General features: G+C 43.1%; 1 protein-coding gene across 36 annotated transcripts in view; it reads left to right on the forward strand.

The window, feature by feature from the left end:
- Nucleotides 1-24,507, forward strand: part of DLG2 (discs large MAGUK scaffold protein 2) — a 1,097,443-nt gene that overhangs the window by 994,384 nt on the left and 78,552 nt on the right. For 35 of the 36 annotated variants that reach the window (XM_078390148.1, XM_078390151.1, XM_078390152.1 and 32 more), the window contains one exon: nucleotides 22,781-22,895. In XM_078390148.1, the coding sequence (XP_078246274.1) occupies nucleotides 22,781-22,895 (115 nt within the window). Of the gene's footprint in view, nucleotides 1-8,984; nucleotides 9,128-22,780; nucleotides 22,896-24,507 lie in introns of those variants that run through there. The other variant, XM_072993523.2, reaches the window with a different exon arrangement.

Genomic DNA, 24,507 nt, shown 5'->3' on the forward strand with positions numbered 1-24,507 from the left:
GTGTGTGTGTGTGTGTGTGTGTGAGAGAGAGAGAGAGAGAGAGAGAGAGAGAGAGAGAGAATAATTTTCAGATACATTTTATGGGGATGAGTACTTGCAAAAAAATATAGCACAATGGTATATTAAAAGTGCATACAAAAATGGGCATATATTTTCATGCAAAGTTTTTTCAAAAAATTCTCAACATTCCGAATTAAAGAAACTCAAGACTCAAATTGTCCAGTTAATCCATTACTTTCTTATCCTATCCCACATTGCTATTTTGTTCTCAGTCTTCCATCCTGCTCTCCAGTGAAACCAATAAGAGCAGGAGGAAGCCTGGGCTTTTCAAGGATGCACCTTTTCAAAATTAAAGAGGGGATGAAGGCCAGATGCTGCCTTGTACTAAACCAGACTGCTGGTCCATTTAACATCAGTATTGTGAGCACGGACTGGCAGCAGATACCCAGGTTTTCAGGCAAGAGCTTTTCCAGCCTTACTAGGAGATGCTAGGAAATCAGACTTTTAGCAGCAAAACATGTGAACGAATACTGAACTTTGGCCATTCGTGAAAAATCTTTTGTGTGCAAATCTTCGTGGGTGCAATTTATACCACTTGGAGAGCATGCTACCTTTCTGTCCAGAATTCTATCTATGCATTCTACAGACCATGCACAAATACCTCCTCTGCTTTCTGGGTTCATATCTGTGCCCTCCATAGAAGCTTACGAGCAGCTCTGTTCCAACAGAGAGGGGCAGGTTCATGCCAGTTCGTCTTTTGGCCGAACAAATGTTTGGCATTTCCTCGCTCTGCCCTCTCTGGTGGGCATCAACTCAGGGGCAGTGCCTGGAGGAGGCAGGGCAGGGAACTCATAGTGCTACCACTGAGAGGATGTCTGCTGGAGGAGGACAGGGTTGGGAAACGCCGAACACTTGTTTGGCTGAATTACAAACCAGCACGAACTGATAAACCAAGTGGTTTATGCCCATCTCTAGTTCCCAATATTGATGGATAGAAGGAGCTAGGTCAGGCACATTGGCATTAGTATTAGAGTACTAGTATTTACTGTGGTCCTCGCATAGGGCAAGCAGTCTGAATGCAATTCTGCAATAGAAAAATACAACCAGACTAGCTTCATGCTAATTTTCAGGAACAGACACTTTGCGGTGAACTGTGCCAGCAGAAGTCTACGAGTGTTCCAAAAGTTATGTCTTAGCAACAGCATAATTAGACAAATAACAAACCATATTGCTACATTCAGCAGCGCTGAAGTTGACGAAGAAATGGAGCATATCCTCAGGGGTGTTGAACTTCATCCAATTATAAATCAAATCAAAAAATGTGGTAGCAGGAGTGGCTGAGTATCTCTGAGTTGTGTTAATTGTTAAGAGAAGGACCTGAGAGCCAAGGCTGTTGTAATGTTCAGAGCAGTTGTCCATAGGACATCATTTCTGCTGATGTAGATTCCAAGATCTAGCTACTGTATGTAACTGAAATCAGAATTTAAAGGAATCGTTTCCTGGTCTATTTACACTACCAATAACAGTGCTACAGAAGAAGATTCAGTTTGATCACATGGTTGTATCTGCTGTTTTTTTCTAAACCTATATATAAAAGATTCCATTCACCAAGAGCTGCATGCACACAGATCTCATGATGGTGAACGGCAGCTATATGAGAATGTGTTTAGACTCTCTAGGCATGTTCTGCTGACTTTGGACTGATGCAGGAGACATGCCTAGCATAATAAATAGACTATGCCCACAGCATAGGGAAGTAGACTTCCTTTGTCTTTTAATGATATATATTAGATCTGCTCTCTGAAAGGATCTGCTCAGTTTTCTCACTACATGGAACCACCAGAAAACATGTGGATTTATTGTAGTACATTCAGAATTTCTTGGATCAGGAAGGTGACCAGTGAAAAACTGGTGAACTCAATGAAGAAAGACCAAGAAATTATGAAATGTATACAATGCAGAAACACAGAATAGTCTTGTCATGTAGTGACAAACAGAAAGCATAGACCAGGAGTTTCCAATCGCATGTTCTTGGAGTTCAGTTTCCAGAAGCTGTGCTGACCGGGGTTTCTGGGAACTGCAGTTCATGATCACCCGAGTTAACCCAAGGTTGGGAACTACTGGTATAAAGGATCATTCAAGGCAAAATAAATATGCAAAGAAGTGCAGGAAGGAGAACTTATAAATTGAAGAAACTTCATTGTTTACATCTGACATATCCAAAGACAGAATAGCCATGGTGCTATCCAGATGACAGAAAGAGGACAGCCTGGGCTTGCAAGATGCCCCTTTGCCTTTCAAGACACAAACATTTGGTGCAATGTGAAGGACTGGGAATCTGGATCTCTACCATATTGCACGGTAGAGATATTCCCAGTGTTCATTGGGAGAAACCACATGTTTTCTTCTTACCGAGCCACCGCCTTTAGCTTCACCAACCTTTCTGAGCTCATGCTAATTGGCATGCTTTCCAGCATCAAGTGTTGCTGGCTGTACCACACCCTTTTAACACGTCTCACCTCTCCACCGCTGAATGCAGCAATTTCCCCTTGAAAATGGAAAACTAAATAACGGTAGAGAGTAAAGCACAATGCACCTGATTATAGTTCTGTCGATGCAATGCACATTTCGGTGGAAAGGTTTTGCTATGCAGCCCCATGCGGGACTCTTAAATCAATTCCTTACCATTTCCTATCTGACAGGGCTAAGAGCCTGGAATTAGAAGGGTGGGGAATCAAAGAGAAGGAACAATCACTGCTCTTTCCATCATATGGACCATTTTTGGAGGGAAAGGCTGAAATGATGCCCCCAAAAAATTATCTTTAGGACTTGGCCATCACACGATCCCACCCACACCCACCCCTCTGTCTTCCTTGCTGTACAGTCAGGGAAGGAAGTTGATCATCACTGACACTAACATAGGGAACTGTATTTATATCCATCAGGACTCAGTGTTACTAGACAGGTGTCAAGGCACCAGGGAGGCCCAGTGGGTCAACCGGACAATCTGTAGGCAAAGAGTAGTACAAATCTATGAGCCACCAGAAAAATGTGGGTCCTTCTCCTCCCAGCTCTGCTGCTCAATGAACACTGTTGTAGTGGAAGTAGGATTTGAAGGTAGAGATACTTGGATTTTTAGATTAAAAAGAAATCCTTATGTCATCTTCCACCCACCTCAAACGGCTCTCTTCCCTTTGAGCTTAGCTGCAGTCCTAACAATAGCAGGTGTGGGTGGCTGGAATGGTTTTTCCAGCAAATGTGTATTGACACAAGCTATCCTCATCATCGTTGGATTTATGCACAAGCTATGGAAGCTACAGTTGATAGGTTCAGATAATGAGGGGCTTCTGAATATTATGACTGGCAACAATGTCACAAAAACAAAGACAAGGAATAAAATTACATGAGAGTAATACATTTGTTTTGGTAATGCTGTGGGGTTTCTTAAACTTCACATGGCCTGGTACATTAACTAACATTAATCTATCCCAGTTGCTATAGTAATATGAAATATTTTGGGGTGGTTTGTTCTCTGAGCAGAAAGTTAAGGCTTATTGACTTTATGGTTAGTGACGCCTATTTTCATAGTGAGGAAAACCACAAGAACTGGTTTGATGTTATGAATCAGAAGAGAGCTCTCTCCATGTCTTAACTCTCCTTGGGCCCTATTGCTACAGGGGCTATCAGGGCAAACACCCACACTTCTTCAAAATTCATGACTACACCACGGCCCTAAGACAAAGGGCAAGTGAAGGCACAGATACATGCAGTGACTATTCTTTATCACCACCCCTTAGTGGCTTAAACGGGGCAATAATCCTGATAAAGGAAGACGGAGCAACACCTATGATGGCCATGTTGCAAACCATAAAACTGAGGATATCCTTTCACATCTTCCACTGTAGGCTACATACATAGGAGAGTGGCAACACACAGAACTCATCCAAATTGTCCCTTATATGCAGTTGTTATGTTATATACTGTCAAGTCACAATTGATTTACACCTAGTAGGGTTTTCAAGGTATATGAGGTATTAAAGAAGGGTTTGACCAATGCCAGCCTCCAGTGAGTTTCTGTGGCTTTCCGTGGGATTTGAACCCATCCTTCTATCCACTACTGGCTTTTAGCATATGTATAGCACCTTCCCAAAATATTGCTCCTCACAAGGATGTCTTGGGACCTGAGTAGAGGAGGGTGTCCTGCATGGACTGCTGGCTGCCTACAATTCTTTTCCAGTCCTGCTGCTGAACTAGTGTTGTCACAGTGGTAACACACTACCTTCAGTATCAGAGACACTGTTGAGAAAAACTGCAGAGGATGATGCACTCTGTTTGTGGAGTCCCCACAGACATCTGGTTGACCACGGTGTGATGAACTAGATGGTCCTTTCGCGTGACCCAAAACAGTTCTCTTCCAAGCCAACTACACCAGAGCACAGAGTGCTGTCCTCTGAAGATGCCGGCCACAGAGCCTGGTGAAGTGTTATGAAGAACAACCTTCAGAACACGGCCTAAGAGCCTGAAAAACCCACAACAACCAGTTCTCTTCATGTTTTCACAGCCTTGTCTTCCCTACAGAACATGTCATATTCTGAGGACCATACTAAATGTTTGATGGATACTACAGAACATCTAAAAAGAAGCACTGGTGGGTTGACTTAGAAGGAGAGGGTGTTCACCGCCTTCTCCTCATAATATCTCTATCCTGGGCTACCCATCGCTTACCCTTACCACAGCTGAGAAAAGAGGGTGGGGAAAAATAATCTCCATGTGAAGATGTGAGCACATCACCAGCATCCCTTCCATTCAGAATATATGCCTCTCTTGAATGGATAGGAAAGCAATAGCTGTTGTTTTTGTTTTCTGTAATGAGAATCATCAGGCTACACTAAGTAAAATAGCAATTGTCTTCAGACCTAGGAGACAAGATGCAAAGCTGCCTTAGAATTCATCCAAGTTCTGAACATGGTTTCAGGCCCAAGGTCTCCCATCATCTGCCATGTGATCCTTCTGAACAAGGGAACAAAGGATCCTTTTCATTTGTTTGTTTGTTTGTTTAATCGTAAAGCTGTGTCCAACTCTTTGTGACCTCCCCTGGATCAGAGCACACCAGGCCCTCCTGCCTCCCCACTGCCTTCCGGACTTGGGTCAAATTTATGTTGGTCACTTCAATGACACTGTCCAACCATCTCATCCTCTGTCATCCCCTTCTCCTCTTGCCCTCACTCTTTCCCAACATCAGGGTCTTTCCAAGGAGTCTTCTCATGAGATTGCCAAATTATTGGAGCCTCAGCTTCAGGATCTGTCCTTTCAGTGAGCACTCAGGGTTGATTTCCTCCAGAATGAATAGGTTGCAGTCCAGGGGACCTCAAGTGTCTCCTCCACCGATCCTTCTAACAGATCATAAAAAGCTTTTTAAAAGGCATTTGACCAGTTTCATTTGCTGTTCATTGGTACCCTAATGAAGGGAGTCACCACTGAAGAAGGCCCTGCTTCTCAGAGTCAACCTCTAAGTTTTGAAAACCTAAAGCATGTAGTTTTGAAATTTCAGTTTCAGCTGGGGTCTTTAGCGAGACTCATATCTTTGAATGTTTTTCAGTGCATTTTGATAAGAAGATTCCTACTTATAGATAACTCATGTGTCAGGAGAAGACTGCATTGCAACAGTTCTCCCTGATTCAATAGTGTTCAAGGTATAGGAAATCTGTTTTTCCTTTTTCATCAGTTCTTTGTAAAGCAGGAGTGAGGAACGTTTAGTTGAAGGCCTGTTTGTAGGGAAATTTACCTGAAAACCCTACAAAGGCTCCCCAAACATCCATATTGCATCACTGAACTTGAAAGAAATCCCTGATTTACTGAACAAAATCCTCTCCATTGACCATTCTTTGGAAAGTAGATGTTGGTCTGTTTGGAAGTGGGTGAGCTGTGACCTGTTTCTAAAAGCAAGTGAAATGCTCTGGGCTTTTTCTAATCTACAAAGTCGGAATGAGATGAGAATCATGGGCTTTAACTTCATTCTATTGCACTGGGCAGAAAACAGAACAGAGCCTGTGATTTACTTTTTGGGCATCTGTATAATTTAGATGTTTCAGTTGTAATTGTTTTTGTGGTTTGTTTGTGTGAGTGACACAGAGAGAGAGAGAGAGAGAGAGAGAGAGAGAGAGAGAGAGAGAGAATCCTTAGCTACCTCTCCATTTACTTGATGCCAGGAGCTACAAACAAAATCTGATTTCCCAATCCTGCCTTTGAGTTTTAATCTGCTGTGACCCTCTGCACAATACAGAATCTAGTTGCATTGTTCCGCATTGCCATCACAAGGGTGTTTTCTGAAAAAATCAACTGTATAACATTACCAGCAGTTCAGCAGAAATGCACTAAGAGGAAATGAGGGAAGTGAAAGGCCAGATCAGAAACATATAAGTTCCCTCCATCTTCTCTGTTTCTCCTTCTCTCCCTGTATTTCCCCTCCACAACACAGGGCAGATATTTGAACTCAATTACAGTATAGTTTCCCAATTACTCTCTGTATGTGTTTTCTTTCTTTCATTCATTCATTCTTTATTATGCGGTGACAGACCCAAGTCTTCTTTTATTGGATTACCTTGTCTCATTTAGGGTAGGATTTCAAGGTCGTGAAAGGTCTTAAAACGTCAGAAAGTCACATATGCTCAAAGACAGAAACTTCTTCAAACATAGATCTTATCAACAATCAGCAAAGTTGAGCAGATTTCAAACACACCCACCCCATGAATGTTTGAATATTCCTTCAAACTGAACCTAACAATGGTCTGAGGAGGGGGGGGGAATCGATCAGTTTTTGTTTTCAGCAACATTTAGTTTTTCTGAAAACATAAAGTCATTTCCATCTCAGAATCATGTTTGTAACACATTTGTTTTTAGACAAAAAGAAGAGGCTTCAGGATTCATGTCCCCAGTTCATACAACCTGTTTCAACTCTTGAGAAGATAGGTCGCTGAGGTGGGTTGCTTTTTTAGTTTGGTCTTCCTGAGACCCATCATCCTAATGTGTCACCAGGGTCAGCTGCCCCTGAGATGGTCCTTGATGGTGAATCTGTTGCCCTAAAGCGCCACAAAGATCTGAAAACAGCCCTACTCCACAACCTCCAAAGGTTATCCTAAGGCCAATTACCAATGGCTGGTATGAATCAGTCTGCACTGCAAGTCACTATCCTCACCTTTCGGCTTCCTTACCTCCCTGTGCCACCTGCTCACCTTATGAATGGGGCTGGATTTCCCCAGTTCCTTTACGGCATTGGTCATCATCCTTCCGCTCCCATTGACTACTCACTGCTGTTACTCTGCCTCCAGTGATTGTGTTCGTGGTCAGTACAGACCGCTTCTGTGCACGTTGGAATACAGATTGCAAGGATGTGTGAAACACAGCCCTAAATCAAATTTTCCTAACTAGGGTAGATCCATTGGTCCGTATGTGGTTTGGAGCAGAAAAGCGTGTGTTTTCTTGTTTCTGCAGGCCACCTGTTGTGTGCCCACTCCAGTTGGAGGACCAATTTCACAAGCAGTGCAAGACTGAACATGCAGATGGAAACCTGCTTACATGCATGGTCTTGTAACATAACAGGATACTGGCCATTGACTCTATGTAATTTACATGAATGCTGACTTAGAAAGGTCCAATTAACAGGACAGATTTATTAGACAGCAGTTGGATATATTTTATCCACAGATAGATGTGTGTGGGGGGGGGATCTACTTTGGATTCAGATTCATTTACATGAGAAACAAGAGCCTGGAGATTTGAACTGTACCAACCCTACCTTTAGACAGAGTGCAGGAACTGCCTCAGGCATCAGATGCTTAGGGTCAGGGAACATGAAAAGTTGTGTGCCCTGTTGGGTTGGCCCCATCAACTTAAGCTCGTGTGCTGCCCTCCAGTGGAGTGGTCCTGTTGTTGTTTAGTCGTTCAGTCGTGTCCGACTCTTCGTGACCCCATGGACCAGAGCATGCCCGGCCCTCCTGTCTTCCACTGCCTCTTGGAGTTGGGTCAAGTTCATGTTGGTAGCTTTGATGACACTGTCCAACCATCTTGTCCTCTCTTGTCCCCTTCTCCTCTTGCCTTCAGACTTTCCCAACATCAGGGTCTTTTCCAAGGAGTCTTCTCTTCTCATGAGATGGCCAAAGTACTGGAGCCTCAGCTTCAGGATCTGTCCTTCCAGTGAGCACTCAGGGTTGATTTCCTTCAGAATGGATATGTTTGTTCTCCTTGCAGTCCAGGGACTCTCAAGAGCCTCCTCCAGCACCACAATTCAAAAGCATCAATTCTTCGGCAGTCAGCTTTCTTTATGATCCAGCTCTCGCTTCCATAGGAGTGGTCCTATCCTGTCACTATTGCTGAAATGAGATCTAACAGGCTTTTCCTTAGCCACTGACTGTCTAGGTGAAAACAAATGGGATGGTTTATATTTTGTTGCTTCTAAATCCATTTTTTCCTAATGCTTTTACCTAAACATTTTAAATATCATATTATCAATTCTTCTTTAATATTTGAATAAATTACAGTTTTTAGCTTTTGATAGTGTATTTTTAATGATGTCAGCCACCCTGGGTCCTTTTTTATGGGAATAGTAGGGTAAAATATTTTAAATAAATTTAAATAAATAGCCAATCAGGTCATCTTTGGCAATAAACCCGTGGCTAGTTGTGGTGGGGGGAGACACCACCTTTTCCTTTACCTAAGGCAACCATAAGCTTTGAGTTCCAACAACCTTGGGCAAGCCGTGGGCTCAAACAACTTAAAACACAGGAAAACCGCTTTCCTTCTGCAAACTGAGCCTATTCAAGGCACAACAGATTTTAAAGCATTTGGGCTGGTCTTTTGGCCATCTGTCTGTTTCGGTTTGTCCTCCCCCATTTTCTCTAGTTCATCCTCTGTTAATCAGTAGACAAATTCAGTGTGTTCATGTGGGTGTTTGTGTTTGTACTTCATAATAAAAAAATTGTCCCTGGGCAAAGGAACAGGTGCTGGGATTATAGAGTAGTTAATGCACTGCCTGAGCTACAGCTTTCAGCTCAACCGGGATGGCTGGGTGGTCATATCGTCTACCATACATTCAGAACCAGCCACAAAGCAAAGCCATGGACATTTTAAGGTAAGCTGTATTTTGACCTTTGATCCAACTCCGGGAGGCAGTGGAAGACAGGAGGGCCTGGTGTGCTCTGGTCCATGGGGTCATGAAGAGTCAGACATGACTTAACGACTAAACAACAATATTTTGACCAGTGACAAACAAGGTAAAGGTAAAGGTTCCCCTTGACATTTTTAGTCCAGTCGTGTCTGACTCTAGGGGGCGGTGCTCATCCCGTTTTCAAGCCGTAGAGCTAGCGCTTGTCCGAAGACAGTTTCCATGGTCACGTGGCCAGCATGACTAGGGAACGCTGTTTTACCTTCTCACCGAGGTGGTACCTATTTATCTACTCGCATTTTTGCATTTTGCATGCTTTTAAACTGCTAGGTTGGCAAGGAGCTGGGACAAAGCGACGGGAGCTCCCTCCGTTGCATGGATTCGATCTTACGACTGCTGGTCTTCTGTCCCTGCAGCACAGGCTTCTGCGGTTTAGCCCACAGCGCCACCACGTCCCTTGGACCAAATTCTTTCTGCTCTTAGAGACTGCACATTATTGATGCCAGGCAGGGTCTGTTCTCAACAGCCTTTATGCAATGACTTATAACCATTGACCAGAAACCATGCTGTATTTCTGGCAGTCGAGACATGAAAGCAGCTTGTTGTTATGTATTTTTACTGCACTATTTACACCAAATCTACAGTCAGATAAACATAGGCCATGTCTCCGATCATATATCAGTTTTTATTGGGTTTTTTTTATTATTCCATTACTTTGGAAGGATTTTGTTACAGGCAGAGTGATTGAATTGACTGTGCAGGTTTAGAAATTGAGGGAAAGTGTGCCTAATACTCATGCATTGGATTTTAAACATGTATCTTTCCACATCCCCACATTTGTTTACCTTTTCTTCTGTCATCTGACATTGAACATTAGGACCTTCCAGTTAAACAATAAACTGAGCCACCTGATTGACTTTTACCTCTTCTGGCCGGAACACATAATCTGAAATACAGTAGTACGTCACAGCTAAAGTTGTTGTTTCATGCCATCAAGTTGCCTCCAGCTTATGGTGACCCTTTGAATGAATGATCTCCAGAATATCTTGTCCAAAATGCCGTGCTCAGGTCTTGTGAACTGAAGCCCATCACTTCCTTTATTGTGTCAATCCATCTCATATTTGGTCTTCTTCTTTTCCTGCGACCTTCAACTTTTCCCAACGTTATTGTTTTCTTCCAGTGAATCTTGCTTTATCATGATGTGCCCAAAGTAGGATAGCCTCAATTTCATTCAGAGAAAGTTCAGGGTTTATATGATCTTTCTAGCACTCCAGGGTATCTACAAAGTAACCATCCTCTACCTATTTTAAATAACTCAACTTTCTTCATGTCAGTTTTCTTCATTGTCCAGCTTTCATACCCACACATATAACAGTGAATTATCTTGGCCTTGGTCTCCCGTGACAAGTCCTTACACTTGATGATAATTTCTTCACTGCTCCCCTTCCAAGTCTCAGTTTTCTTCTGATTTCTTGGCTGCAATATCTGTTTGGATTGATGATTCAAACCAAAATCTTTAACCATGGCAGTTTCTTCATTGTCAATGTTAAACTTCCGTAGTTCTTCTGTTATCATGATTGTTGTCTTCTTCATGTTCAACTGCAGTCATGCTTTGGCATTTTCTTCTTTCACTTTCGCTAACAGTCATTTCAGGCCATTGCTGCTTTCTGCCAGTAAGAGAGTGCTATATGCATATCTTAAATTACTGGTGTTTCTTCCACCCATTCATCTGAATTTAGTCTGTCTTTTCATATAGGCTCTGTGTACAGATTGAATAGATAAGGGTATAAAATGCACTGTTATCTGACACCTTTACTTATAGGAAACCATTCTGTCTTTCCATATTCTGCCTCAATGGAATGCTCTCACTTGAAGAAGCAGACAAGTTGTCCCTTTCCGCAAGTTGTCCGTTAAATCTACTAGGGTAGCGTCCTGAACTGCACAGAGAAATAATGAATTAACATATAGGACACAGGAAGATAAATGCCCCTGTTATGTTATGTTCAGTCAGCATGGCAAGTGACAAAGCTGGCTGGGGCGATTCTGAGAGTAACAGGGTTTTTCCCCCCTCCCCCATGTATGTAGTTGGAAACCAATTGTGCACTGAGAAAACAAAAAGTGTAGTTGGAAACTGTCAGAGGTCTACTCTGAAGAAATGGGACGGCTCTAACAGTGGTGCATGAGGGTTCATCTATCAGTTTCCAATTGCTCCATTTTCCCCACTGCACATTTTGTGCCCAGTGGCATGCTAAGCCGGGGGAGGGGAACCTTGAGAGCATTAATATACAAACTTTTTCCAAGCTATTGTACAGGGCAGCCTATGTGGCACACACTTTTATGCCACTTCTCTGCACCCTTTCCAGCATCTGCCACTTGGGGAAGCTGCCTCACTCTGCCGAATGACTGGATCGGCCTTGTCACTGGGTGTCTTTTTCCAGTTATTCATTGGTGATTGGGTTTAAATGAGGGGTGGAAAGGTAAAGGTAAAGGTTCTCCTTGACGTTTAGTCCGGTCATGTTCGACTCTAGGGCGTGGTGCTCATCCCCGTTTCCAACCCATAGAGCTAGCGTTTGTCCAAAGACAATCCTCTGTGGTCACATGGCCAGCGTGACTAGACACGGAATGCTGTTTACCTTCCTACCAAAGTGGTACCTATTTATCTACTCACATTTTTGCATTTTGCATGCTTTCGAACCGCTAGGTTGGTGGGAGCTGGGACAAACAACGAGGGCTCACTCCATCGCATGGATTCGATCTTACGGAAAGACCCCCTTAAATGCCCCGACAGATTATTTCCTCCGGAGCAAGAAACTGCCACTTGGCAGCAAAGAGACCTGATGCTTGTTCTTTCGAAATCTTTACCAGAAGTAGGCATTTTAATTAAGTGGTTCCTGCTCTCATTATCTCGCATGCTATGGAAAGTGGGTGGGTTATCTAACGGCATGGATTTTGTGGCTGTGTAACACACTGCTGCCAGTAGTTGTGTTAGTTGGACACACTTCAAGGTCCATGCAGTGACTCTACTCCAGCTCCTCTTTTACAACGGCATCTCCCTCCCAGATTGTGCTGTTGATTCAACAGCATGACTAAAGTACCAGGATAATGAAGCAAGTCGCTGTTCTCTCCCCTTCCGTCTGTTCCTTTCGCTCTTTTCCTCCTTTGCTGATTTTGTACTGACTAACAGCTTGCTTTTATCATGGAACAGTGGAAGCAGTTTTCTATGGCTTTTAGTTCCAGACATGTGGGAAAAATGTGTGGATTGCTTTTCACCCGCAGAATGGGAAGGCAGCCAAACTTTGCCAGATTCGGTGCTACTCAGCCCTGATTCTTAGACGGTGTGGTTCTGTGGGTCACTATCCTGATCACAGCATGTCTTTTAATTGAACAAAATAATAATAATGATAATAGAAAAATGATTAAAAAGAGAATAAAATGATATACAAATATCTAGTAAACACGAAACACCACAGGCTCTCTTTTTTCCCATTAAAAGAGTTTATTCTGTTTTCCAAACTACAGCTTCCATTGCAAGCCAGTTCTGTGTATGGTCTGGGCCACTTCTGGGTCTTCCTTCCTTCCTTCCTTCCTTCCTTCCATCCTTCCTTCCTTCCTTCCTTCCTTCCTTCCTTCCTTCCTTCCTTCCTTCCTTCCTTCCTTCCTTCCTTCCTTCCTTCCTTCCTTCCTTCCTTCCTTCCTTCCTTCCTTCCTTCCTTCCTTCCTAGCAAAAGGAAAATGCTGTTCTCACCTTTTGTTCCTAGTCAATGATCATGATTGCTTGTCTTCAGCACAGAATGCAAGATATATAGCTTTTAATTAATTTACTGATAACCTCATCATCTTTGTCATCATTACCATGCTTGTCATCATCATCATCCCTATATAATCACCATGTTTTCAACATGATGTTCCTGGGATTCATTTGGAAATGTGCTGCAAGCCGCTGGCCATCCACAGATGACCGTGGTGCCCTTATCACAGTGCAGTACAGCACAATCAATGGAGCAGAGCCGCCTCCCTCTAGATTAGAAAGCTGGGAAGTAGCACGAACTTAAGAATTTGGAAATATTGTGTTTTTGAGTACAACTCCCAGAATCCCCAGCCAGCAAAAAAAGAGTAAACTTTGCAGGCTCTGAGTTAACAGCCCTTAGCTATGTTGGCTGGAGGATTCTGGGAGTTGTAGTCTAAAGAAGTAACATTTATGAGCTCTGATTTCATGGCTTATGACCATGTTGACTAGGGGATGTTGGGAGCTGTAATCTGAAAATAGGTAGCACTTCCAAGATCTGTATGAACTGTGTTTAATCTTTCGTTGTTGTTTAGTCATTAAGTCTTGTCTGACTCTTTGTGACCCCATGGATCAGAGCACACCAGGCCCTCCTGTCTTCCACTGCCTCCCGGATTTGGGTCACATTCATGTTGGTAGCTTCAGTGACACTGTCCAACCATCTCATCCTTTGTCATCCCCTTCTCCTCTTGCCTTCACCCTTTCCCAATGATACAATTCTACCATGGAACCACAGAAGCTCTTCAAATGTGTGTTTGCATGAACTGTTATGCCGTTAAAAGGAGACTGGACAAACTCAGGGTGGTTAAGTTGCAAAAATCCATTCTCCCTGCTAGCCAGATGTGCTTAGCTTTGTTGGCAGGATGCAGGCCAGGAGGCAGCATTCCAGTGAATGTGAGTTGTTCCTAGAGCACTGCAGCATGGCTGAGAAGGATGTGCAGGACATCACGAGCCCCATTCACATTTTCCATGTGCATCAATACTGCACGGTGGTGGTGGTGGTGGTTGAAGCATTGTTCTGGTGACCCTGGCAGAGAGCAATACATAGCAGCCATGCCTCCAGTCCCCACTCAGCCGTAATGCTCATTGGGAAGCCCAAGGCATTTATCCTTAGTATTGGTTCCTGTGCTGTAAAAAAAGTGTTTGCAGACAGTTTTCTCTAGATCCACAGCACCGTGAAAAGGTGTTGAGCTCCTATTCTTGGCTCAAAGACCAAACCTGAAACGATCAGCACCCAGCATCTGGTCTACTACTCCAGTGGTCCCCAAGCTTGGGCCTCCAGATGTTCTTGGACTTCAACTCCCAGAAATCCTGGCCAGCAGAGGTGGTGGTGAAGGCTTCTGGGAGTTGCAGTCCAAGAACATATGGAGGCCCAAGGTTGAGGACCACTGTACTACTCAACGGAAGAAAGAATAGCCTATGCCCATTAATGGGGGCAGTATGGGCTTGGGCAGATCAGCCCTCAATCTGCTATACCTTTTCAATGAAATGACATTATTGCTACCCTCTTCATCATCCTTGCCACCATCATTTTTTAAGGAACAGCTTCGCTTAGGCAGATTTTTCAGTGTCTGAGTAAACAGATCTTGGCCGGGTTCATCGCACGCTAGAGGGCCGCTCACCCCACCCAAGAGCCATGCAAAGATCATGGCGACAGGAAAAGATGAAAGTCAGCCCCAGGGCAACGTGCTTTTGACATGGGGCTACAAATTAATACGCAGGGAAATCTGACAGCCCTTGTAACGCACCTGAATGCAGCAGGGAACTCTGTTTCCTGTCTCTTCTAGGCTTCTCTGCCCTTCACATGCAAGGTGTGGCTGGTTCCTCAATGATTTTTGATTCTCCCCTGTAAGGCAAAAGAGGCATGTTTTCAAAATGGTTGCAGCCTTTGGTTCTGCATTCATATTTTTTTCCCAAGTCTGTTCTTTTTAGGGCTATAAAGGAAGTACTTTTGATCCATACTGCTCTCTCTTTCTTCTAGAAAATCCTTCCAAAGCAAAGGTTGGGAGAAGCTCATGAATGCTAGGGCCTGGAAATAGGAAAAGCCAAGAGGAAAGTCACTGCTTAGTGTGAGGTGACCACCTCCCAATTTTATACCAAAATGGCCATCTGCCCACCAGAGGATCTTACTGGTGTCTCTCAGTGCCATGACAAGCAGCAAAGGTGCCACCATAATCTGTGTGTATGACGTTGGGGTACTGTGGTAGCCTCAAAATGGTGGATGGACTGTTGATTAGGGTGTCAGTCTTCCTGCCCATCATGGTGCTGACAGACACCTGTCGGTCCTCTGCTGGGTAGGTGGGCGTTTCGATAGAGAAGGATCTGGGGGAACCTCAAAAGAGCAGCTCCTTACTTACCTGACTACCTCGGCCACTTGGTAGATCTCAGCAAAGGAAGAGGGGCGGGTGGAAAGGCCCAAATCAAATTCTCAACAGCTCTCCAAGAACAGTTGGTATTGGCCAGTGTTTTTTTTTTTAAGTGGGGGAAATGGAAACATCTTATAGATCCAATTGTGTGAGAGAGAAAAGCCTCAGGATGTATAAAAATGTAGATTTATTTCACTTAAAAACCTGCCCAATGCATTTCAGCCTGGACAATTTGTGGCCACCTTCAAGAAGAAACAAAAAGGGACACGACATTGGCTGGTATGACAGGGACATTTAAATCCCCTATAATATTTTTTTTTTAGATTGCATTACATTCTGAGACAATGTCTCTCTTTCATAATCATTTGCCCAATACTTGCCAAAGAGAAGAGGGTCATTTCTAAGGGTTCTGGGCAACTCAAGTTACTTGGGAAATGTCGATGAATGTAATTATGGAAGCAATGACGACAGGTAAAACTGAATGGGTTTGGAAGCAAGGCTGTCTGAAGGAATTATTTAGGGGGGCCTATTAACATAGTTTGCATGCATAGTGCATGCTACTATGACACATTGTGATTCTCTGTATACATTAAAATAATAAAGACACTTGGGTCTGGAAAGGCAAATACCCTTTTGCCCAGCCTTGTAGATGTCCATAACTAAGAATAACAATCTTGTTTCCCTATTATTACTGAGTGTCATGAATGAACAGCTACGATGCTGGCCATGTTGGCTGTAAGATTATTCCAAAAAAGTAACATGGCAATCTCTGATTTCTATTTAATTATTGTTTCATTGGGTTGATATCCCACCCTTCAACAGGGTCCCATAGTAGCTTAGGTGAAGGCAAAGGTTCCCCTTGACATTTAGTCCAGTCGTGTCTGACTCTAGGGCGCGGTGCTCATCCCCATTTCTAAGCCGTAGAGCCAGTGTTTGTCTGGACTGTTTCCGTGGTCACGTGGCCAGCATGACTAGACACGGAACGCCGTGACCTTCACACCAAGGTGGTCCCTATTTATCTACATACATGCTTTGAATCTGCTAGGTTGGCAGGAGATGTGACAAGCGACGGGAACTCACTCCATCACGTGGATTCAATCTTACGACCGTTGGTCTTCTGACCTTGCAGCCCAGAGGCTTCTGCGGTTTAACCCGCAGCGCCACCACGTCCCTCATAGTAGCTTACATGAGTTGAAATCACAGTAAAACATTTTTAAAAAATTTTTAGTTTGGCTTCTGGTATGTAAATTTAGCTTTAATACCAGCTTTTAGAGCTGTTGTTTGTTTTTTAAGTGCTGACCTTTGAATTGGAGTTGATTTTTTTAAAAAAAAAACATGTTTTGGAGAAATGTCTTTTTTTGTGGTCTTTTAGGAGTTCTGCAAGACTTCGGGGACCCTATTTGGCTGAGAAGCAGTAAATAAATATGAATACTAAACAGCATCATCAAACAGATAATTTAAACACCACAATATAAAAAAATCTGTATAAAAGCAAGCACTAATGGTGTTTATTAGTGATCCCTTTCATCTCTTCACCATGGAGGGAATGAATCTGTGGCTGTGTGACTGAATCCATTTTGATTTTCTTGACCTTGGTTACCTGAAACTCTTTGTCCAAATGTGCAGTGTGCTTTGTAAACTGATCCTGTTTCAGTTGACCTCTTTTAATCCAGTCATCCTGTAAACGCTTGCAGGTAAGATCACATTTCTTCAAAACACCATTTCCTATAGGCAGTTTTCCTCTGCAGGAGTAATTTGGGATGTTAAATACTCCAAATGAGGGAGATCCATGGAACCTTTAGGAGAAAGATTCTTAATTGGGAATTAGCTATTCCACCTTCATTGTGTGAAATAGCTAGTTCGCTGGAAGGTAAAGGTAAAGGTTCCCCTTGACAATTTTTTTTGTCGAGTCGTGTTCGACTCTAGGGGGCGGTGCTCATCCCCGTTTCCAAGCCATAGAGCCAGCGTTTTTGTCCGAAGACAATCTTCCATGGTCACATGGCCAGTGCGACTTAGACACGGAACGCTGTTACCTTCCCACCGAGGTGGTCCCTATTTATCTGCTTGCATTTTTACATGCTTTCGAACTGCTAGGTTGGCAGGAACTGGGACAAGTGACGGGCACTCACTCTGTCACGTGGATTCAATCTTATGACTGCTTGGTCTTCTGACCCTGCAGCACAGGCTTCTGCGGTTTAGCCCGCAGCGCCACCAGGTCCCCTAGTACGTTGGAAGACAGGGACGAAACTCAAAAAGATCTTGATAACTTGAGCACTGGGCTGGAAACAATGGAAAGAATGCATTAACAATAGTCTCAAAATCCCAGATTTCAATTGAATATCAAGAAAAATAACTGTTAGAGCAGTAAAACACTGTGCCTCCTGCAAAATAGAGCCAGCCTGTGTGGCCTTGGGCAAGCTTCACAGTCCCAGGATGCCCCCAGAAGAAAGGAATAATAAACCACTTCTGAGTACAAGTTACAGGAAGCCAGATTGAATATCAGGAAAAGCTTCCTAACTGTTAGAGCAGTACAAAAATGGAACCGATGATCTCAGGAGGTGGTGAAAACTCCAGTGCTGGAGGTGTTCAAGAGAAAATTGGACAGCCATCTGTCAGATATGCTTTGATTCCTGTTTTAAGCAGGGAGTTAGACTCACTGTCCTTATAAGCCCCTTCCAACTCAATTAGTCTATGATTTTATGATTAATAATAATAGTAATTTCCTGTTGTCATGGCTTTTTCTCAGTAAATACATTTGTAAAAGTACACATTGCAATTGTACTGTTTACTATATATAGTCCTTCAAAGTACAGATTGCATCTGTAACCAGCACAAAAATGATACTGAAAAAAAACTGGAAAAGAACAAATCCTATTTTACCTGACAATTGAACAGCCTGAAAAGGAATAGGCAGTGGCCATTTTCATGGATTAGGGATGTGGTGGCGCTGTGGGTTAAACCACAGAAGCCTTTGCGCTGCAAGGTCGGAAGACCAGCCATCATAAGATCGAATCCACGTGATGGAGGGACAGTGTCATCGAAGCGACCAACATGAATTTGACCAAACTCCGGGAGGCAGTGGAAGCCAGGAGGGCCTGGCGTGCCCTCATCCATGGGGTCACGAAGAGTCAGGCACGACTTAACGACTAAACAACAACAAATCTACTTAGAAAATCCTGTAAAAAGTCACCAGAAGTTAGAATTGACTTGAAGACACTCCTTTTTATTGGTCAAATGCTTGCTTTGTTACTCATGTTAATGGTTTGTAGGCACATTATTCAAAATACTTCTCCTTTTTTAAGATTTATAATTGTTTCTCTACATATTGTTAGCTTATTAAATGAAAAATATGTCTGGGTGATGACCTGGGGTTTAAAAATAACAGACACACACACCTGCAGCTTGTAGGGTACAAGGGAAAATTAAGAAAGAATTGGTTGGCGTAGTGGATTGGAATTATAGATCTGCCTCTTTTTATGCTGGCAGTTGGGACTCTGGAGGCTCAGGAAAACTCACATTCCTCTTGCATCTCAGCTGGAGCCATTTTTTTCCTCCCAGAATTCCTTTGCCATGTCATAGTATTCTTACAGAGGAACTCTGGGAGAAATAATAGGGTGCCTGCCAGTCGCAGAGCAAGAAAAACACAAGTGATTCCCCTTCTGAATGAAAAATTCATCCATATCACAGAAAATATCCCATAATTTTTGCAGCCTGCAAATCGGACTTTGCAAATGCTGGGAATTAATGGTTAAGCCTCTTCCCCTGGTCCTTTTGTTTTCGCACACAAAGAAAATGCTGTATATTTGATTAGTCTTTATTTTGTCTGCCACACCATCTAGTTGGCTTACTCTTTGATTTTCTTCATGCCATTTTAACTAAGTGCTGCTTGGGGTTAAAACTATCCAGCTATTTTTTTTTCACTCCCAGTTTAGGCATCTCATAAAAAGCATGAAATCGATTCATAGCAGAGTGGGAGGAATATACCAAAAATCACTGGATGGAGATAAAATATAAGCCAAAAAAAAAATCTCAACTAGAGCTGTTTGCCTACCCAGAGGCAAAGCTTGGGAATCTTCCTTTTTGCAGATAGTCCTTCTGAATATGCAAGGCTACCATAGAAGAAGGAGGCACTGAAATTCAAGGGATCATTTTTGTGCGTTCCTAAGCAGAAATTTAAAATCTTGTAGACCTGACCAAGTAGGAAACCAAGTAGTACTTTCCTGTTCATGTTTGTGTGAGGGTTCATGTCTGCTTTGAGAGGAACTGGTGCTGCAACTTTATCAAGACTTCGCTTTTTATTGAACTCTTCACTCTGTGCATTGGAGTCTAAATATAGATGTTAACTCCCATACCTACAGACATGGAATTTCTCCATCATTTATTAAAGAGGAAACCTGTGCAGACAGTAAAAGAGCTTTATATAGAGCTAAAAACTAAATATGCTATAGCTGGGTCATCAGTGGTAGAGGGATAGGGAGCGGACAATGAGGTGTTTTGGCATATTTACAAGGATGAACCTCCGGAAATGAGAAACTTTTGATGAAGTATAGAGACTGCCTTTTGAGACTTTCACACAAAAAAAGCGCTATTTGTACTAGCTAAAAAGGAGATGGGTATAATCCAGTCTCCTGCCCAGTCAGGAGTTTCCACATTAAGCGAGTGTCCATTGTCTACCTTCTCCTTAAAGACTTCTAGTAAGGAGTTCCCATTGCAGAACTGCTACGTATTTCAACTAAGATGTTTATACAAATGTGTGGGAAAAACATCTATTCTCCTACAACATAAAGCCCATTGAATCTAGTCCTGCTTTCTTGGGAAACAGAGATAAGATCTTTTCTCTTTTTAAGATAATATTCTTTTAAATATTGGCAGAGTCCTACCATGCCCTCCCTCCTTGATTTCACCTTCCCCAGTCAAAACCTGCCTTGTTATTTTTATGTATTAAATTTTATCCCATGCCAAAAGCAAAGGGTTTCGGAAACATTCAGCAGTCGGAAAATAAGTATTTCTAACCGAGAGAAGTTGTGGGGATCAGCTACCACCAAAGGTCATTGCAACCCTGCTGTTTAGAACAAGGCCAGATTTATTATTTTTGTCTATTTATTTACTTTGGCAATTCTGAAGGTCAAAGGTCACCAGTTATGGGCTAATGAATAAAAACAACTAGTCCTTATTATGCAGCGGCAACTCATTCTGGGAAGCATGCCAAAATAAATAGCAAATATTAACTCAGGAACCTGCAGCCACACTGAGATATATAGGAGCAGAAAAGAACAAGACATACACGGGGAAGCCGCCTGGTTAATGGCCATACAGAACTGCAGTACAGCCATCTGTGAACATTTGGTGGCCACAAGCACTGGAAGCCAAGTGGCAAGAGAGCTACATTCAGTCACTGAAGGAACTGGGCATGTTGAACGTGGAAAACAGAAGATCTGTTGGGAATGTGACAAGCACGCATCAAAAATCTGCAAAGAAAATGTTGTCCTCTGCTCCCGGAAATGGCAGGACTAGTTCTAATGGGCAGAATGTGGTTTGTTTGTAACACACACACTGTTCTTTGTGTGATTGCTCTTTCTCCACCCGTGCTTGCACAAGCAGCAGCTACTTGCACAAAGCAGAAGTAGAGTTGTACGGAACTAGAGTTGTACAGAAGTACATCATTCTCCATTCACCCCCTGCGGAGCAGGGGCTTTCTGTGGATTTGTTGTTGTTTAGTCGTTAAGTCGTGTCCAACTCCTTGTGACCCTTGTGACCCCATGGACCAGAGCACGCCAGGCCCTCCTGTCTTCCACTGCCTCCCGGAGTTGGGTCAAATTCATGTTGGTCGCTTCGATGACACTGTCCAACCATCTCATCCTCTGTCGTCCCCTTCTCCTCTTGCCCTCACACTTTCCCAACATCAGGGTCTTTTCCGGGGAGTCTTCTCTTCTCATGAGATGGGCAAAGTACTGGAGCCTCAGCTTCAGGATCTGTCCTTCCAGTGAGCACTCAGGGTTGATTTCCTTTAGAATGGATAGGTTTGTTCTCTTTGCGGTCCAGGGGACTCTCAAGAGCCTCCTCCAGCACCACAGGGGCCTGGAGGAGACCCCTGTGGCTTGGCATGGAGAATGATGTACACATCTCTGTGCATACAGGGGTCCTATTATACAGTCATCTCACTCCTGCCATTTTACCCCTATCAATCTGTACATTCAAGGATACCAAAATACCTTTGTTGTTGCTAGTACAGCTATTAGAGAGGAACAATGAAGGTCGCAATCTAAGGACATGGGTGGGGTTTCGCCTACTCTGAAGCAAAATTCACTATGTGCTCAGTTGTTTTACTTTCCTGCCCACTCACCTTTAAGAATGACTTAAAACAATTTATGCCAATCCATATCAAGATATACAGTATCCAAGTTTCTTTTGGTATCAGAGACAGAAAATCCCACAGGTGCCTCTCTCTAGAAATGGCAATACAACAACAATCAATTTTCAGCAGGACCCTTCCCCACCCCCCACCCCCCACCCCATACATGCAGATTTATTATCCATGGTTTCAGTTATCCACAGTCTGAAAATATTAAAAAATATTAAATTAAAAAAAATCAGAGATGGATTTCCTCGATGTAATTACCAGAATTGGCCAACAGAGGGAACCAGAGACAATACTGTTTGCTGTTATCCGTGGTTTTCAGGCATCCACAGTGGGGCTTAGAACTGATCCCTTGCAGATACCACGGCCCTACTGTAACTCAAAATATGCTATCTTTTCATGAGCCAACAATTCAGCTGCCTAGGATTATCGCTTTGCTGTGCTATGCGTTTTGTTTTTTTTTAATTATGTGGCATATTGGAAAGATCTTTTGGACTGTTATTGCTCAAAATGGTGGTTGTTATTAGTTGCCTTGAATTGAAAAGCAAAAATCAGGGGATAAATGTTTCGAAACAAATACAATTGCCCAGTTCCAATTGCTAGTCCCAGTTTGTCTCGACCCATTGGAGCAACAGTAAGTGTTGACTTAACAAATTTGATTCGTTCAATGGGTTTGCTCTGGATGGGGCTGAGCAATGTATCTAACCCTGATTTAAGTGATTGTTCTAGGCAACACTAGCTTGGGTTTAGTAGTCTTAACAGGGAAATTGTTTGTCCCAGATTCTGGCCAAATGGACTTGACACATTTTGTTTAATGTTTGATCCGTCTTAATACACATTTGTTACTCACATTCAGAATGATGGCAAGTAGGACGCCCATCGGAAAGTCGCAATGGTACTTTGGTTGGATTATGGGGAGATCCATGTCTTAGTCCCTTTAATTACCTCAGGTTAATAGTTCCTTCTCAGACTGACGTACTTCACAGGGCTGTCATGACAATAAAGTGGGGCTCACTTATTGTGAACGGCAAGCCATAAATGTAATGACTAAATACGGAAAATTGGGTGAAGACTGAATCCTTTTAAAATCTATTTATTTCTTTATTTCCTAGAATACGCTCGATTTGAGGCCAAAATCCATGACCTGCGGGAGCAGATGATGAACCACAGCATGAGTTCCGGGTCGGGCTCCCTGCGAACCAATCAGAAGCGTTCCCTTTATGTCAGGTAGGTCCACACAATGGCGTCATTTGTTGGTGAGAAATAATAGTATAGCAATGGCTTGGGACTGAGGTATAGAGTCTTCTAATGTTTCCCTCAGTGCAATTTTGCCATAGAAGAACTGGAAGTGTTGAGGGGAAAAAATGGAATAGAGAATGTCCATTAAAAAGGAACATCATTTTTTGAGAAAATAAGTAACAGGGAGCTGTCTAGTTCAGCCTGTGTTGAATTAATTGTGCATCCAGCCTTCAGCAACAGAGGAGTAAAGATTAATATTCACATTATTGTCATGTTGTACTCGAAGGTGCACATGAAACTTTGCATCTACTTCTATTTTCTCCAGTGAGCTAAATGCAATCTGAGACAATCCCCATGTATATATCTCCAATAGATAGTGTTGTTATGTTGTTGCATGCCGTCAAGTCACCTCCTATGAATAAATAACCCCCAGAAGTATTCTCGAAGGCTTTCACGGATGGGATATGATGGTTGTTGTGGGTTTTTCGGGCTCTTTGGCCGTGTTCTGAAGGTTGTTCTTCCTGACGTTTCGCCATTCTCTGTAGCCGGCATCTTCAGAGAACTGGAGTAGGAACTGCTGCTGGGTGGCAGCAGGAGTGAAAGATAGAGTTCCCACTCCTGTCCTCTGAAGATGCCAGCCACAGAGACTGGCGAAACGTCAGGAAGAACAACCTTCAGAACACGGCCAAAGAGCCCGATTCGTTCAGTGGATTTGCTCTGGATGGGACTGAGCAATGTATCTAACCCTGATTTAAGTGATTGTTCTAGGCAACACTAGCTTGGGTTTAGTAGTCTTAACAGGCAAATTTTTTGTCCCAGATTCTGGTGGGTTTTTTTTAGCAAGTCTTGTCTTTACATCATGGGCACAAAGTACAATAGCCTCAATTTTGTCACTTTTGCATTCTCTTGGATGGACACCTTGTTGTAGTGAAGGGAGTTGAGTGTGTCAGAGAAGAGTAGTGTTGTCAGGAGGGCACACTCTGTTTTGAGTTTGAACTCCCAGCAGGGTTACCCAAGGTAGCACGATCAAAGCTGAGATGCCAGACTAAGATGCATTCACGCTTTTCAATAATTAATGGTCTAAGGAGCCGAAGGCACTTTACTGATGGGCACAATAGCAATCAGACAAAATAAAATCCCAAAGGGCAGCTACTGGGTGGCAGCAGGAGTGCAAGTTAACACTGTCAAAAGACCATGGCAGTGACACTCAGGCGAACTCTTGTTAGTACTGCGCAGAAGAAGGCAATGATCAACCACTCCTGGACATTTTGTATTTGGAAACAATCTCCGAATAATGCCATAGAAAAATCCTCCCATCTATGAGTGGGAGAATTACTAGCTTCGATGTCTTTTATGGTCATGTTCTGTATAAATGCCGGCTACTGCCAGTGGACCATTCTTTTGACTGAATTGTCCACAGTACGCGCTGTAAATGCTTCAATTTTCCAGTCCATCTTAACTTGTGCTGTGTCTCCAGTTCAAGCATCCCGATGGTCACAAATGGGAAGGGTAGCAATTTGCACGTCCCTAGCGGTGATGATTGCTCACAGTGGAAATAATTCAGATGATGACCTTACATAGATCCAATTAAGTCCAGCCT

The sequence above is a fragment of the Pogona vitticeps genome, chromosome 3 (genome assembly GCF_051106095.1).
Source record: "Pogona vitticeps strain Pit_001003342236 chromosome 3, PviZW2.1, whole genome shotgun sequence".
Taxonomy (NCBI): Eukaryota; Metazoa; Chordata; class Lepidosauria; order Squamata; family Agamidae; genus Pogona; species Pogona vitticeps.